This window comes from Pundamilia nyererei, unplaced genomic scaffold, assembly GCF_000239375.1.
Source record: "Pundamilia nyererei isolate P.nyererei 1_Seehausen unplaced genomic scaffold, PunNye1.0 scaffold00040, whole genome shotgun sequence".
Classification (NCBI taxonomy): domain Eukaryota; kingdom Metazoa; phylum Chordata; class Actinopteri; order Cichliformes; family Cichlidae; genus Pundamilia; species Pundamilia nyererei.
This window is the reverse complement of record NW_005187441.1, coordinates 1,776,386-1,794,060: the sequence shown is the minus strand read 5'-3', so window position 1 is coordinate 1,794,060 and position 17,675 is coordinate 1,776,386. Positions and strand designations below refer to the sequence as shown.

The window sequence follows — 17,675 nt, the reverse complement described above, 5'->3', positions numbered from 1 at the left end:
AAAAGTTTATCAGACACACAGCAGCTTAAACGCAACAGGATTTTGCAGCCTGATTCTCACAACAGCAGCAATTTGTTCTTTCAGTAGATGACCAAGTGGGAAAAATAAACTTAGGCCACGTTTATTTTTTAATGCAATGCATTTTAGTCAGTTAGCCTTTCAGCCCAAGTGCAAATTGTTGCCGCAGTTTGATGATATTAGCACAACATACATTTTTTTAATTTCTAAGGCAATAGAGTCTTGTGATTTCTGATGTCCATTTCTATTCCTCATGAATGCAAACCACATGTGAGAAAGCGTGTGAGCTAAAGGGTAATATATTCAGCCGCACATTCGCCATAAAGCGAATCAAAACACATCGCCCGGCGTGCCAGACAAAAACATAAACTCTGAGGCCCCATTACCAATAGTACACAGGGAAAAAAACAGGAAAAAAATCAGGCCTGGTAGATGAGTCTTGGCTTGAGAATGCATCAAACTGAGACAAGGAGCAAGTTTTAATTTGATTCCCCTGTAATGAGTCTCTGAAGTACCAGCCCGGCAATGAATTCAGGGAGAATGAGATTACTTCAGAGAGGCTGAGGGACTGCACGCGGTGGAAACAGAGTCAGCAAGAGACAGAGTTATGTGCGGTAAAGGTAAAAAAAGGAGGGATTCTGTAGCCCGCTGCTCTCCTCGTACCCTCCCGGCTCTGCTAAACTGTGATGGTTGCTACATCAGACGTTTCAATGAAAGCCATTACCTCTGGCTATGTCAGGCTTCCGGCCATGGATCTTTGCCGTAATGGATGGCCCAGAGGCGTTTGTGTTGGGGGGAGAAAAAAGCAAAAAACCAAAAAGGAAGGGTTGGGGGGGGGGGAAAAAAGGCGCGCCTTGAACTTAATGCCAAACAGCAATTGTCTCGTTTAATTGCGCCACCTGAGTGAATGCTGGGAGAGAGAAACAGATTTTCAATTTGCTCTTCACTAGAAGGGGATCAGGTTCAATAAGACACAGCACTCTGCCTCTGGAGCTCTCAGGAGACCCCCCTCACCCCACCCCCGATACTTCCCAGCACGCCGCGGTCTATTAGATCTCTTCACCGCCACCTCTTGGCATTCAATCGCATCTGCATCTAACAAGGCGCGTACGTAAAATAGGGGGTAAGGCATTAAACGGGCTGGAAATGAAGAAAAACAGTCAGAAGGTGGTTAACCGAGATCTCATCACTATGGTAACTGCTGCACTGACAGGGCGATATAGCTGCACTTTTCATCAATAAAGCGCTTAAGCCAGTGTCTCCAATGCACAGATAAATATTTATATATCTATTTTATGTTTCCCCCGGCGTAGCTGCACACGCTGCCAAGAACTTGTATGTGTTTCTCGGCGGCCACTCGAAGCACTAATTGAACGCCTGGCTCCCTCTTCTGCCAGATGCAAAATTGTAAGCTTTACGCACCAATAGGACGGACCGTCGGCTATTTGTCAGCGGTGCAATTTAGTTAAAGACCACTCGCTTGTCACATTGTGTGGGTGTCAGTGGAATCAATAATAGGCTTCATGATGACAACAGCCGAGCGGGCTTGACAAAGAGGTGGGAGCTCATCAACACTCTGCCATAAATACCAATGTCAGCGTTGTCAGCGTGCCGCAGAATTATGAGTCTCCGTCTGCGTTTGGCGCGGTTTGGCGTTGCTGAATATCAGGGGTTTTTCCACAGGGGGCTGTAATGCATCCTGTTTGAAGTAGTGTGTCTAACAGAGGTCAGCATTAAGTAGCTCATCTGTGATGACAAAGTCAAGTAGAAATGAGAGAGCTTTGTAATAAATACTCTATGTATGAGGAGTTTGTGTTAAGAAATGGCAGTTTGTAATGCTTAAACAGTTACTATTGTTTCCTTCTTCTCAAAGAGGGAAATTGCGAGAAACTAAGAACAAACAGAACAGTTGGTAAGAGGATTTCCCCTTTGGCCTTCAAGGTGTCAATACTGATCCTCTGATTCAAAAGGAGCCCGTTAAGATGTTCGGGCATCTGTTTAGGATGCTTTGTGGGTCAGAAGGTGAGTTGGCTGCACCCCTCTCCCCTTCTCCACTCTGATGGAAGGCACTAAATATGAGGAAAGGGGGTGAAATGAGGATTTAAGGATGCACAAACCCATAAAATGGGGTATTGCTCAGCTGGCTGGGTTAGAGGTGGAGGCCGTGGCAGGGGAGGAGGAGGTCTGGCCAGCTTCTGCTAAGACTGTAGCTCCTGTGAGCTGAAGTGGAAGAATGGATGGATTCATTTATTATTGCAATGTTAGATCTCCAACTATGAGACTTTTTTCATTACGTTTTTCTTTTCAAATAGAAAAATTTCCTGTGATTTTCAAATGACCCATAGTTCCCATTGTGGCAGTAAAGTTACGTACAGCTGTTGGTTGTAATTTGTTGATTTGACTTAAAACTTCAGATTTTTCTTTATTCAATAAACAGAAAAAAAATACATCTGACAGAAAGAGAGAGTTAATGCCAGCAGATGGCCAACAGTTAATTATCAAATGTAAGAGTTTCTCTGATTAGAGGCTGTTTTTTTGTGTCCACCGTTGTACATACATACATATATTGTACTGACTCACCTTATTATCTGAATGAGAGCAGACTCTGTACACTCTTAAGAAAAGGGAAGATTTCATAGGACCTATTATTCAGTACCTTGTAGAAGAGGCTTCATCATCAATTACTTGAGGTAATCATTTTCTGAATGACTGTATCAGTCTCTTATGCACAGCTCTCTTAAGGTCTCCCCACAGCATTTTAATTAAGTTGAGGTCTGGACTTCAGCTGGCCCATTGCAATGCCTTGATTTTTTTCTTTTATTCTATGTCCAGCCGTTCTGTTGTACATTTGCTCATCGGCCAAAACTTAGTGATACAAAAAGAACAAACTTTAGCTGTCAGATAGATGTCCACACATTTGACTCTAGAATACTTTGGTATTCAGAGGAGTTCAGGGTCGACTGCAAGGTGCCCAGGTCCTGTGACTGCAAAACAAGCCCAAATCATCACCCCACCACCACCGTGCTTCACAGTTAGTGTGAGGTGTTTGTGCTGCATTTGGTTTTTATCAAACATTGTGCTGTGCATCATGGCCAAACATCTCCACTTTGGTCTCTTAAGTCCAAAGGAGATCAGATTGTTCAGATGCTGTTGTGAACTTTAACATACAAAATGCTAACTGAGACCATCAGAGTCTGAGATGTAGCTCTTGGGGTTTTTTTGCAGTGTGTTAGGGTTACATGGTCTCGTCACTGTGGAACGTCCACTCCTGGGAAGATTGTGACATTGTGTTAACACACACCCACACACCCCAAACCAGCAAACTACCAAAACTTTTATAGAGGCGCTCACAAGTGTTGACGCTTCTATTCATCAACTGCATTTGATCAGCAGGACTCCATAGAGTCTATTGAAACTCTATTTTTTATGTGACTACATGATAAAATGTGTGAGTATGATCAAGACCCAGAATATGGCAATGCATGCAAGCCAAACACCAAGGGCAAAGGCATATTTTTGAGAAAAATTGAATTGCAGTATTTCAGTGAATACTGAATTATGAAAAACAAAGCATTACTTAAAAACAAAGAGTCATCTTCTCATTAGCAGTCCAGGCCATGTGTCTCCTCAAGCACAGAGTTAAGTGTGTGTGTGTGTTACGTTCCAATCTACTCTCCATTAAATGTAATGGAGCCAAAAGATATCCCAGAGATTACGCCTCCAACTCTCTTGGCACTCTCCATGGCGAGTTCAAGAGTTCACTGTGAGCCCCCGTGCCCGTACGCACCCCCCCGACTCCACGCACACAGAGAGCACACGTGCCGAAGTTAGTCAGCATGTGGGACAAGGAAGCAAAGACTCGGATGCGTTTTTTTGTTTGTTTGTTTGATGATATATTTTTTAAAAATATGTTGCACACCTCAGATGAACAGCACTAGCCTCCTATAAGCGAGCTATCGAAACGCAAGCGAACAGGGGATCAGTGCACCTCCTAGATTCACCCCGTGCTTTCGTCCTTCCCCTGCTTTCTCTTTCTCACAACAGATGCATGAATCATCTCCACTAAAATAGCCCTTGATCTGCCTACACAGCTTTCATTTAAAAGCTACTAGAGAAAAACAAACAGATTTATGTCTCTGTGAAGCAGAACATAAACCTCAGAGTTAGTTATACTGAGTGATTATGAGGTTACATTTCAATTATTTTTACATGTCCCTGACGCTGTGAAATGAATTGCATGTTATAAAAAAACAAAAAAAACAAGTTGGATTAATTACGAGGCGTCACCTAAGAGTTGTGCGCGCCAGCCCAAATATCGAGATTACCCGCTGGGATGCAAGTGAATCTTGTTGACAATCTCTCAGTCCAGAGAGAAGCAGGAGTGTGGGATGGAGAGGATATAAAAGGATAAAAAAATGTGATGCTCTGCTGAGAATTGATCCCAAACTGCCTCCTCTTGAACCCTCTCGTTCTCTGCTCCTGTCTTCTCAAACACACTAAACATCATCGCCACATGGCTGCTACGCTGCAGGTGGCCACTATAAAGCAGAGGGAGCCGAGTCATAATTAAGACAGGAACTCGCAGTTCCAAAAACTCTGAGCCGCAGCATGAACGCAGCCTTTGAGGTAAACTCATTAGAGATGCAAGCAGTGTCCCAGTTATGGTGCTTTCCTCCTATTGTGGCGCGGATGTGATGCTTTTTAGTGAATAAAAAAGCATATAGAATCTGATGTTTTTATTTTATTTTCATAAGCCCAAAAATATGGCGTGCACTGGAGCTGATCTTTATCAGAGTAAACACCAAAGGTCACAAAAGTTCACCAGTCAAAACTTGTTGGGGGTCAGATGGTTTCTATTTTATACCCAGAGGATTTAAGAGAGGTGGAGTTGGGATAATATGAAGCGCACATAGGTGCTCAGACACCGGTACCTTGTGAATAGTTCAAAGGAACCCCGACTATTATGACAAGTTACTCTAAATATGTTACAAATGATCTCCACTACATAAAAACATGCTTGAGGAGTTTTCCGTTATTCATTAATTCATTTTTGGAGCCGTGGGAGCGGCCATGTTTTTGTGCACACAATGTATTCTGGGACGATGACGTGTATTGGTTGTCGGCAGTATAGGCGCTTTTGTTCAGCTAACCCGTTTTGTTTTCTATAGTGTAGCAGCCGTATTAATTAACTTGCCTATTAGTGACCTGGTTATGACTTGGTAGACCAGCACTATACCGGTCATGGAGGCTAACAAGGGCTGCCCAAAGAACATCTGGATTAAGACATACGGCTTAAAAGTTTTGGTGCACTGTGCTGCATGGAGAATCTGTAAAAATAACGATATTGTAATTTCACTGTATAATAAAAATTAGAATTCTATTAATGTTTTTATCATGCGGTTATGCAATACCATGGATAGCTGCTGCCATAAAATTGAGCTCTTTACAACAAAAGCTCTCAGTAGCCGCATAGACACCAGTAGTTTTCCCCCACTCTCGCGTCCTCGTGTGACCGATTGTTTTCATCTTCATGTAAACTAAGTACTGGAAAGGTTGAACAGAAGCCATTTCCAGTGCGTCGCTAACTGTGAACTCAATGCGATGCAACCGTATGACGTCACTACCCAGAGTGCATTGAGGAGAAAATAACAATGGCGGCCTACTGGTAAATCGCTTTTATATAAAATGTGCTTAAAAGGAAAACATTTGGCATATTTTAACACCACATATATATTATTGAAAGCACAGTGCATATTTTAGCGCAAACATGTCTAAAAAGCCGGGGTTCCTTTTAAATAAACCAAATATCCCAAACCCAACTTTAAAGTTTTACCCTGTGTCAAACAGTCATTTGGCATCATTTATTTCTGCTCTAAAGTTGGTCATTTTAATACGCGAGTCTATGAGGAGTGGTGCATTTTTGCACCCTCAAGTGGTCATTAGAGGAACTGCATTCTCTGATGTTTTCTCTTACGTTTTCGTCCCCAAAGGCTGTGGATAAAATGAGAAGGACTTTTCTCCGACCTGCACAAAAACATTTAATTTCTACATTTGAACTGTGAAATTGTCTATTATAGATATAAATCTATTATAAAATGTTGGGAAGGAGACAGAGCGTGGTCTGTCTTGCACAAAACTCGGGTCGCTGAAGTTCTTCCGTACGAAACAGGCTATCATTTCCACGTGTAGCACAGTGGGAGTGGAAGCAAAAAAGATTATTGTCAAACCATTGCCACAAAGTTGCAAATATCAGTGTATCTCGGCTATGATTAAGTTCACCAGCTCAAACCGGCTCATGTGTTTTTGCTAACTGCAAAGTAGATAAAAAGCTATTATGTTTTCATACTTAATGGTTAAAAACCTGTTGACCTCTTTTGAAATGACTGATCAGGTTCAGAGTAAAAAAGTGGCTGACATGTCCTTCATTCTCCTGACTCACCGTACATTACTGCTCCTGTTTAAGAAGATTAAACGTTAAGTCTTTCCTCTTCTCAGTCCTTTCAAATCCGTCATCAATCAGAGCTTTCATGTAGGTGATGGATCCGTGCCATGTGCCGGCCTAGCAGGCCGCGTCGGGCATTTAGCTCAGGCTGGAGTCTAATTTGTTTTGCCTGCAGTGGGCAAAGTAGCTATCAAGGCAACATTATTCGTCAGTGGGGACGGAGCAGTAATGAAAAGCACTCAGATGGGCAGAGGTGCCCAGAGGTCAGTGTAATGGAGGCGTCCTGTCTCGGTGAAGTCTCTCAGTGAATGAATAGCTCCCCTGCATACCAGTGTGAAAATAGATTTTGAGCATCTGGGGGTATAACAGCGCATAATTTTGCTGACCACAGTAGGAAACATTATGTTGAAATCATAAAATGTATACACATTTAATTGAAGCAAAGTGGTTTTGGGAGCTTTTTATTGCAAGTATTCATTGTGCTGAGACCGAGGCTTCATTTTTCTGTCTCTGCTTCTGCTTGATTGCAGGTTTTATTAAACTAAATGAAAGGTTCTAGTTTAAAGGATATGAAGGCAACGAATGCATCACTGATTAGCCAGGTGTAACACGAGCCGGCACGTTTCACCCATGTCAGTGTCTGCCCCCCCCAAACCCCCTGCTCTACCTGCAGATAACAAGGACTACGACGCCTACTTGTCCTACACCAAAGTGGACCCGGACCAGTGGAGCCAGGAGACCCGAGAGGAGGAGCGCTTTGCCCTGGAGATCCTCCCCGACGTGCTGGAGAAGCATTATGGGTATAAACTCTTCATTCCAGACAGGGACTTGATCCCCACAGGAAGTAAGCTCTCTCTCTCACGGCGATGTCACGTTGTGTCGAATGTTTTCTTGTCGCTTGGTGTTGCTCGTGTTGCTGTTGTCACTGCAGTGGTGATGCCTTGTTTGTTGTTATTTTCTGTTATGCGTTTGTGTTGTGGCATAACAAAGACTAGCGAGGCCGTCATTGCTTCATATGATCTTTATAAAGTTTGCTTTTATAACCAAAGGCTGAGCAAAAGTTGATGAGTATGCTAAAAGTGTTATAGCTTAGAGTTTGTTTAGTGTTATTTATTCATTTAATTTCAGTTTTAGTCTTTAGTTTCCTTTAAAGGCAACATTTATAAGAGAGAATATATGGCTAAGTATTAAATCATGGGACATAGCTAGCCCAACCTCACGTAAGCAAGAAACGAATTATGCTAGTACCAGTTCAGTTCTGAACAACGTCTTTAAGTATTATACTCCTAAAAGAAACCACTTCCTCGTGTAAATGTCCAAGCACTACATGTAGTCAATAAAAGGGCACCAAAGATGGGGATATGAAATGGATTGCTAATGGAATAGATGGATAAAATAGTGAATCAAGATTGTGACACATGAAAATTAAGGGATAAAAGGTTGACTATTTAACTGCTTCCACCTGAAGGGAAACTCAACCAAACCCACTTTAAAAACCTGCTGGATCAAAATTTTATTACAAGAATTCTAAAATAATACTATTTTTTTTATTATTTATAAGGGGACCATGAATTAAGTTATCTTCAAAATATTTCGCTCATAGTCAGAAAATTGTGTTCCAGTATTAAAAGCTGTATCTAAGGCAGCGACCATTTGCACTATTTATAAAAAATAAAAAAGGCATTTAATTGTATCCATTAATCCTGTGTGCAGTAACTTTGGGTTGCATATATGATACAATATGAAAGGATGTGCAATTTTTGATACGATGCGATGTGATTATTTTAGGGGGTGATCTTGGAAAGGCACCTTAGAACGAGGGTTCGACTTACGAGGATTTTTAAGCACAATTCCGTGAACCTTTTAAAGTTTGCCAGCAATGTTACAAGTGCCTCTGAAAAAACGACTGCAGTTTAGCTTGGCTAGCCTGAGGGGTCCACCCCTGTTAAACATTTTCATAACATTTTAATGAATCAAATACAAAAACTGATCAGTGAAAAACTGGTTGTACAGTTGTTGATTATTTAAACAGAAAAATGAATTCTTATTTATCTCAACTTTTATTTATTTATCGTAAACTTAACCTTTATTCCACATTTCAATCCAAAACAAGCTGTGTCTTCTGATAGGCTGCCCCTCGACTGGCTTCCGCAGTCAGTGTTTGTAAGCTCTGCCTTGTTATACAGACCTGTCTGTTACGACGGAACAAAGCAAGACCAAACCTTTGAAATCATGTGTTTAAAATTGTCTGAAGCAGAGTTTTTGGCTCACATAAATTGTTTTGAGACACTTTGAGGCATAATTATTTGAAACTTTAGCCACTTTTAATGTGAGTATCCAACCAGTTGTCAACAGGATATATGAAAGTACATGTACTTTACTTCAATTTTATTCCACTTCATATTTCTACTTTATGTATATTCTTGATTTAATAAGTAGATTAAGGTACAGTATATAAATTATAACTTCAAGTAGGCAACATAAAACATTGAAATGCTAGACAAGGGCTGTACATACTGGTTAATTATTTATCTGCTTTAGCATTTAAAGTGCATGATCTGCACCATTTTAAGCCTGTGGGAGGCATAATAACCTATATCACATATGCAACATAATTATCAGGAGTCAACTCTGTTATTACGGTCCATGTTTCTAATCCAGCTCAATACAAAGTGTGCCTCTGCATGCTGCTATGTAACGATGTCAGCCGTACAATCAAAAATCTCTTTATGCATGGATATTAATGCATGTTTTACCACAGTATATTTCTAATGGAGCCTCTCACCGTGCCCTGTGCTTATCTTTGATTAACCGATCGCAAAGATGAGCTCGGTATCATGATGTTATTAGCATCCGTTTGAATACTTGCAACTGCCTGTCTTTCCTGCACATAGCACCATTACTAATTATGCTCCTCCTCAGTGGAATTGTGCAAAGGTTGTAAACCAAATCCCTTGCTGTGATTACATGCTCCATACAGGGGGACTGTTGTAATATGGGAAAAATGGCATAAAAATGCAAGGATGGAGAGAAATCTGAAGTACATCTGCCACAGTTGCAGCTCGGTGGCACAGCTTGCTGGTTTATCATGTCTATGTATAAACATTTAGCTCCCATTGGGAATGTATTAGCATCTCAACAGCTGATATAATAAAGTGTAATCCACAGCTATAGATAAACACAGTTTGGCCATTTGGGACGTCAGCGTGTGTCAACAATCTTTCTCCTGAGCTGCTGATTGTAACATGTAATGCCACAGTATGCTGGGTGAACGTATTATACCACTGTTATACGTTTCTGACATACTCATCTAGTGCACACTGAGTATTTTTTTAACATATACCAGAAGTAACAAGTCTTGGCTGAACTATGTCCAAGTCCTTTGCTTTTTTATGCTACGTGTCCCATATTAAACTGGAATAAACTGATCAGCGTGCTTATCGTTTCACAATCGCTACCAGCGCATCAGTGGAGAAACACAGTTTATGCCAGAGCCATGTCCCCGCATTCACACAATTGTTTTTAATGTAAACAAATGTTCTGCGAATCTTTTAATCGACCTTTGAATGTAAATATCTATGTTTAGGTTTCACCAATGATCATTTCCAGGATGACACAAGACTACTTAGAGGTACTTCTTCCCCAGATCTTTAACGCTCGTGCCGACACACTCCGACAAAGACTTTCTGATCAGATCAGTAATGTAGAAAGTGATTGTGGCTGCACTTTGTATTAAAAGGTTTTGACATGATTGTTTTGACTGAAAAAAATGTTTGTTTTTAGATAAATCTTTGATCTTTGAGAGCATTTAAAAGTTATGTAGTAGCCATTGAGTGCAGCTTATACAGTCTTTGGTAACACTTTACAATAAAGGACATAAACATGAGGAATCAGTAGCCTGACATCTTGTTAATCATTCATTAGTATTTTTCAAAGTTTTTATAATCACTATGGTCCAGAATTTCACTATAGATAATAAGCATTGAGCTGAGAAATACTACATGTTAGCGCGTCATCTGTTGAGCTGACCAATTTATTAACAGGCCGATATTATTGGTTGATATTGGCTATCTTTCAGTCTATCAGTATCTGTGTTTATAGCGACTGGCAACAATTATAAAATGAAAGAAGATGTTAGAAACACCCTTCATCCTTCTCAGGAGTGCTGACATTGCATAGTTTGTCCACCGCTCTGTAAATTTCCTGTAACTAATGTGTGTTTGTAACACCACAAACACAGCAGCCAACTAATCAGAGCCAAGTTGGGTATGAATGAGATAATAAATAATCTGTTTATGTTATATGTGTCTCAGAGAGAAAAAAAAATCTTCCAATAGCAGCGTTTCAAATTTCTAAGTCATCAAATATCGGTAACGGTACCGTTCATATCCTTATTATTCCCTCTTACTTATTGTTTCATTTTTAAGTTCTGGATCAGTACTTATTCTGGAACAGCTGATAAACGTATTAGTAACTGTGTAAGTTACTGTGTCCATTAGTATAAAGCGTTACCAATGCATAAGAATAAACACAGCTCATTTCCTGTGCATGTTTCTTTATTGTGTTTTTTTTAATTAGACGGGCTGGACTGAGGTTGTCAGTCACAAAATGTTTTCAAAAATTGTATTCAAGCTCAAAATATCCGACTGCAGTAAAAAGAAGTGAAACTGAGGTGTAATTTTCTACAGAAATTGTGTATTTTGGTTAGGGGGCAGTGGGAGGAGCATCTGCTGCAAAACACTCAAAGTAGGAAGACATTTATTTCCCACATAGCTAATCTTATTGATCTGGGCTATTTGCACTTTAGACTTTTTTTTAACATTATTATTGTTTTCTTTCAGAGACAAACAATCGAGAGCAGAGCCACTGTGATTTCCTGCCCCGTGTAATTTAGGTTTTATGCAGATGTGAATCAATTATTGCTCATGCAACAGTTTGATTGTAAAGCTTGTAAAATCTCTGAAAGGGGGGATTTAATCTATAAAGCTATAAAGTTTTATCACGCCGCAACCCTCGAGAGGGCAGATTTACTTTCACTTTAATCAATTCAAAACATTAAAATGAATCTTCTACTCATTAGCTAATGATACTGTATCCATTTATTTATCCCTTCATGTTTGTTTTAGTCACGATAAGATGGGAAAACTTAGTTTAACCTAAACTGAATAAACCCAAAGTGAAGACTTTAAGCTTCAGGGACACATTGTGGCAAATTAGCCCATGAGGACCAATTACCAAACAGTAAAGAGACCAACTTGTTGTGTCGATGAAAAGAGCGACTTCAAATCTAAGTTTACTCTAATCAGATCGCTCTCATCGCAAAGCCTCGGGCAGAGCGACTTGAAAGAAGCAGCTCATTCTCATGTCTGCTGGTCTCTTAAAGACCAGCAGACATGCCGAGATACTCTCTCTCCCACACACACACACACACACACACACACACACACACACACACACACACAAGGGTCATGGGCTTTGATTGGGAGGTAAAGCCCAGTTAATCCCGTCTAACTTCCAGTGAGGAGACACTTGGTCTTTGTCTCGGCCAAGAAAGGCTAAAAGGAAGCATTAGCTGCACACACATAGAGGACAGGTCTGTGGAAACACTTCTTCCCATTCATCACAACACAAACAGCTGATTAAACACAATACTGTATTTACTGTATATGATAGATATGAGTCGAAGCTGACAGTGGTGTCTCGCTAAGCTCTGAATCTAAAGCCTCTTGTTACTACAAGTACATCTTCTTATTAAATGCGGCATAGACTATAGCTGTTTATTTAAGTGAGGATCTATAATCACAAATCTATTTTATCTTCACTTTATGCCTCAGTATCCTGACGCCAGATGGTGGAATAATTTAGCAGCGATACATTTTAGAATCTGTCAGATGTGTGATGTTTGTTTCACGTCCTCAGCTTTCGGTCTTTTTTGTTTTTCCCCCCTAAACGTCACACTTTTTCATCTGGTAATTGGACTTGTTTGTTTGAAATTTTGATAAAAAGGAAGCTGTTGGGTAAGAAGCCGCTATGAGGCCAAGAGAGTTCTTCAAATAGCCTGTGTAATGTGTTTCAGCATATTTTCATCACATATTAGCTCTCTGTAGTTTCATGTACAATTACAGTTTGTTTCGATTGAACAAATGAGCACAATTAAAAATAGAAATGGATTTAATGTTTGGACTGTGTGTAAAAGATGGATGTAGCCACTGCTGGATAGCAAAAGCTGCAGTTGACCACTTTGGGTGTCGCTGTGTTGTTATTTCAATCAAATCAAATCAATTAAATAAGAGCAGTGCCTGAGACCATAAAAATATGTTTATTTTATTATTATATTTTGTCGACTTCGAAACAATCAGGCTTCTGCCCCCTGCAGGCTGTTTGAATTGACGAGCTTAATACATTTTTGCATTGATCTCGTTAAACAAAGGTCTACATAAATACACTGTTCAAAAAAATTAAAGGAATACTTTTTAAACAAAGTTTAGTGTCGAGTCAGCTAACCATAGTTGTTCCTGGTTGTTTCTTTGCTTTGGTGTTAATGAAATTAACAAGTGCGCTAGAGGAGCAACAATGAGACAACCCCCAAAACAGGAAGGGCTTTAAAGGTGGAGGTCACTGACCTTTTTCTGCTCTCCTAACTTTCTCTGACTGTTTTTTTCACTAGCTTTGCATTTGGTTAGGGTCATTGTCACTGGTGGTAGTATGAGGCAATAGCTGGACCCCACAGAGGTTACACAGGTAGTCCAACTCCTTTACCTCCCAATCAAAGGAGATGGAAAGTTACTCTAGGAGAGCTGAACAGGACCATAGAAGGCCATTAACCCATCAACAGGATTGGTATCGTCTCTTTTGTGCAAGGGAGAACAGGATGAGCACTGCCAGAGCCACTGGTGTGAATGTGACTGGCCAAACAATCAGAAACAGACTTCATGAGGGCAGTCTGAGAGCCTGACATCTTCTAGTGGGCCGTGTGCTCACTGCCCACCATCATACCTGACTGGTATTTGCCACAGAATAGCAGAATTGGCAGGTCCATCATTGGCAATTTGTGCTTTTCACAGATGTCAGCAGGTTCACCCTGAGAAGATGTGAGAGACGTGAAAGGGTCTACAGAAGCCTTTGAGAATGTTATGCTGCCTGTAACATCATCCAGATAGACTGTTTTGGTAGTGGGTCAGTACTGCGTCATGCACTGACCTCTACAGGTGAGGTAACGGCACTCTGATTGCCATTAGTCAACGGGATGAAATCTTTGGATCCATTGTCAGACCCTACGCTGGTAGAGTGACTGTAGCTCAGGTGGTAGAGCAGGTTTGAGTACTCAGAGTAGAAAAGCGCTAAATAAGAACCAGTTCATTTATTGTTTACAGTGGGGCCCTGGGTTCCTCCCAGTGCATGACAATGCCCGGACACATGTGGCAAGAGTAATAAGGCAGGTCCTGGAGTATGAAGGAATTGATTCCATTGACTGGTCTCCATGCTCACATCCAATAGCCGAAACTTCTAGGACATTATGGCTACGTTCACACTGCAGGTCTTAATGCTTGATTCCGATTTTTTGATCAAATCCGATTTTTTTGTCTGCTTGTTCACACTACAAATAAAATGCGACAGCAAACGCGCTCTAGTGTGAACCCTCAAAGCGGCCCGCATGCGCAAAACAAGACGTCACACACAACAATATTGTTTGACTGATGGTCCTTAATATAAAGACTTCGGACTTTACGTTTCCCAATTTTTACTTTAAGTTATTTTGTTATTCACATAATAATGTAAATAACCTAATAATTATCCTTATTGCTGTTTTAGAGGAGCGGTGCTTCAAAGGATGATTGCAGACTTCTGTCAGAATCTGCAGATTATACAGTACAAATAAAATGTTCACGTTTCTCCAACGTTGTCTTCCCAACAGTTTCACTGACATCTACGCTGGATGGCCAGGAAGCGTTCGCGATGTCTTATCGGGCGCTTCTCCGGAGCTGATAATTGGCGTCTGTCTTGTGTCGGTGACGTAAAAGACGGATTTAATGCGACCTGACCGTTCAAACAGCAGTCGCTTTCTGAAACATCAGATACTGTATGTATCGGATTCAGTACCAGATCGGATTTGAAAATATCGGATTTGTGCCGTTCACACTGTCATACCATGATCGGATATGGGTCACATAGGGTCAAAAAAGTTGGATTTGATGCACTTTCGCCTGCAGTGTGAACGTAGCCTATGTTTTGGTCCATCCCACGCTACTAGTTTGTACCTCAGACTGTCCAGGAGTTTAGTGATGCCCTGGTCCAGATCTGAGAGGAGATCCCCAGGACACTGTTTGGTCTCATTAGGGTGCATGCCCCAGTGTTGTCAGCCATGCATTCAAGCACATGGGGGTCATACAAACTACTGAGTACAATTTTGTGTACTAGACTTAGGGATAATTTTTTCCCTTTCATTTTCAAGCTGTCTTTGAATTCTGCCCTCTGTAGGTTGACTGAGATCTAATTTGATTTCAAAATGTTCCTTAAACTGAACAGTGTATGAATGTATATAATCTGTAGGCAAGGAATGAGATTTTTAGTGTCAGAGGTATCCTCATTTCCAGTTGTCCACATGCAGGCCGCGTTCTATTGACCAATCATGTTTTGGCAAAGATTTGAGGTCTGTGTGGAAAATAGAACAGTTTTGTTGAGATGGAATCTAGAAATGAAATGCTAGAATTTGAAAATAACTCAGGTCTTTAAATCATTTATATTTACTTGCATTTATAAATTATGCCTGTTGCATAAAGTAGAAGAATGAGCCATTATCTGCTACACTGTAAGCACCAAAAACCAAAAGCTCTAGACTAGCTGATGAGTTTGCAGATGACTTGTGCACAGGCTTCAGTTTTTAGAGCAGGAGGTTACATTCATCTTTTATATACAGTCTCTGGCTAACAGAAACAAATAATGTCTATATATGATCGTGCTGATTCATCAAAAGATATACTTTTCTGTCTCTCTGTCTGTGAATCCAGCCTACATCGAGGACGTAGCGCGCTGCGTGGACCAGAGCAAGCGGCTCATCATCGTCATGACCCCCAGCTATGTGGTGCGGAGGGGGTGGAGCATCTTTGAGCTGGAGACGCGGCTGCGCAACATGCTGGTGACCGGCGAGATCAAAGTAATCCTGATCGAGTGTGCCGAGCTGCGCGGCATCATGAACTACCAGGAAGTGGAGGCCCTCAAACACACCATCAAGATGCTCACGGTCATCAAGTGGCGCGGACCGTCCAGCAACAAGCTCACCTCCAAGTTCTGGAAGCAGCTGCTGTATGAAATGCCCTTCAAGCGCATGGAGCCCCTGAGCATCTCCCACGAGCAGGTGCTGGACGTCAGCGAGCAGGGCCCCTTCGGGGAGCTCCAGACCGTCTCGGCCATCTCCATGGCGGCGGCCACCTCCACCGCCATGGCGACGGCGCACCCGGACTTACGCTCGACCTTTCACAACTCTTGCCACACCCAGATGAGGCAGAAACACTATTACCGTAGCTACGACTACGACCTGCCACAAGGCGGCACGCTCCCGCCGCTGTCCTCGCTAGGCAACCAGCACACCTACTGCAACATCCCCATGACGCTCATCAACGGACAGCGGCCGCAGTCCAAGTCACCCCGGCAGCAGAGCCTGGAGGAGGCCCACGGCAACAACGCCATGCTGCCGCTGCTTCCCAGAGAGACCAGTATATCTAGCGTTATATGGTGACAGCGCCGGGCGGGGTAGACTGTGGATCTTTATGATGTCTGTCACAGGGAGGACTAACCACTGGCACTCAGACCCTGAAAGGAGCCAGGTGAACCTAAATGGCACTAAGCTACTTGCTGCTGTTGAATTTTGCACCAGGAAACAACCGAAGGAGGGGAGGGGCTTCAAACTGCTGGAGAAGGTGGTGGCAATGTTTTCTTTTTTGTTTGTTTGTTTGTTTGTTTTTTGTCCAATTCGAGCTTTTATTGAAACTGAACATCAACAAAAAAAGAAGAAGAAGAAGCAAGGAGAACTTTTTTTGTATGCCTGTATAAACACTCACGTAACACAAGCCAACACCTATGATCATTTACCCCGAGAGTCGAGGAATACAGGGTCCTGTACATACGTTTTTCTAATTCTTTGTAGCAACAGTGTTTTGGGACTTGTTTCTTCTTTCTTTGGGACTCATTTTTATTATTTTATGTTTTTTATTCTTTTCTTTCAGTTTGTACAAAAAGTGAAGCAGTGAAGGCCTGTGAGACGTGTCGGTTAAACCGTTGTTACCTTTATTTTTTTCATTTGTTTTGCTGGTGTAGTTTCTAAAGTTTTTTTTTGGGGGGGGGCGGTTAATTCTTTTTATTTTTAATGGGGTTGGGAATACAAGTCACAGCCTTCGGGAGACGAGTAAGATTTGGATTTGAGTTTCAGGGTTGAGAATCTGGCCTCAACCAGAATATGCAAAACTTGGAGTCCAGAAAACACATGGGGAGGGTGGGGGGTAGTGGGTTTCCCCTAATTCATCGAATGCTTTCGGAGGAGTCGTACCTGTGCAGGTGGGTGGGTGGGGGGGTTGTGGGGAGGGGGGGGGGGTGGGGAATATGGTGCTAGGCTTCACATCTCTGTTTCTCTCACAATATTTACTTTTAAAACAGCCTTGCTATTTACCTTAACAAAAAGATTATATCACTGAGAAGTAATTATGTGTATTATTTTATGAAAAAAGAAAAGTCTATTTTTGTAACTGAGGGATATTTGCTTAGAGAAGTTATGACATTTCTGACAGAAGGAGTTGGGGAAATATCTAGTAAAAGAAAAAAAATAAGAAAAACGTTTACGTGGAACTGCATAGCTCACGAAAATCAATAGGTCGTTCACTAAATGTCTTACCCTTATATTAAAAAACAGAAGACGTTTGTGTTTTCGTCGTTACAAAGGGGGGGAGAGGGGAGTTTCGGCATTTCAAACGCACCGCTCACAGCAGCGCGGCAGACTTGTTACGTTACATCTGTCGATCTCATCTCGGCGCTTCACAGTGGAAGTAGCTATTGATGATGTCAGCACGGACGGAGGAGGCAAGCCATGACATCCACGGTCACCTGAAGCATTAAGTCCACCTGCTTTCCTCTGTAGGACCAAACAAGGCTGTCCAGGGCTAATCTCACTTATTCATTTGCTCTCAGATGACAGCTGTTATTCGTTTGCCGTCCACCATGTCAG

The 17,675-nt window shown here is 41.6% G+C and overlaps 1 protein-coding gene across 2 annotated transcripts in view; it reads left to right on the top strand.

Moving 5' to 3' along the window:
- The window catches only part of LOC102196907 (interleukin-1 receptor accessory protein-like 1-B), a 342,277-nt gene extending 325,487 nt beyond the window's left edge, over positions 1-16,790 (top strand). Inside the window, exons 10-12 of one of the 2 annotated variants that reach the window (XM_005730957.1) lie at positions 7,134-7,304; positions 10,047-10,091; positions 15,469-16,790. In XM_005730957.1, coding sequence (XP_005731014.1) covers positions 7,134-7,304; positions 10,047-10,091; positions 15,469-16,196 — 944 coding nt within the window. In that variant the 3' untranslated portion in view covers positions 16,197-16,790. The remainder of the gene's footprint in view (positions 1-7,133; positions 7,305-10,046; positions 10,092-15,468) is intronic. The other variant, XM_005730958.1, reaches the window with a different exon arrangement.
- The last annotated feature ends 885 nt before the right edge of the window (positions 16,791-17,675 follow it).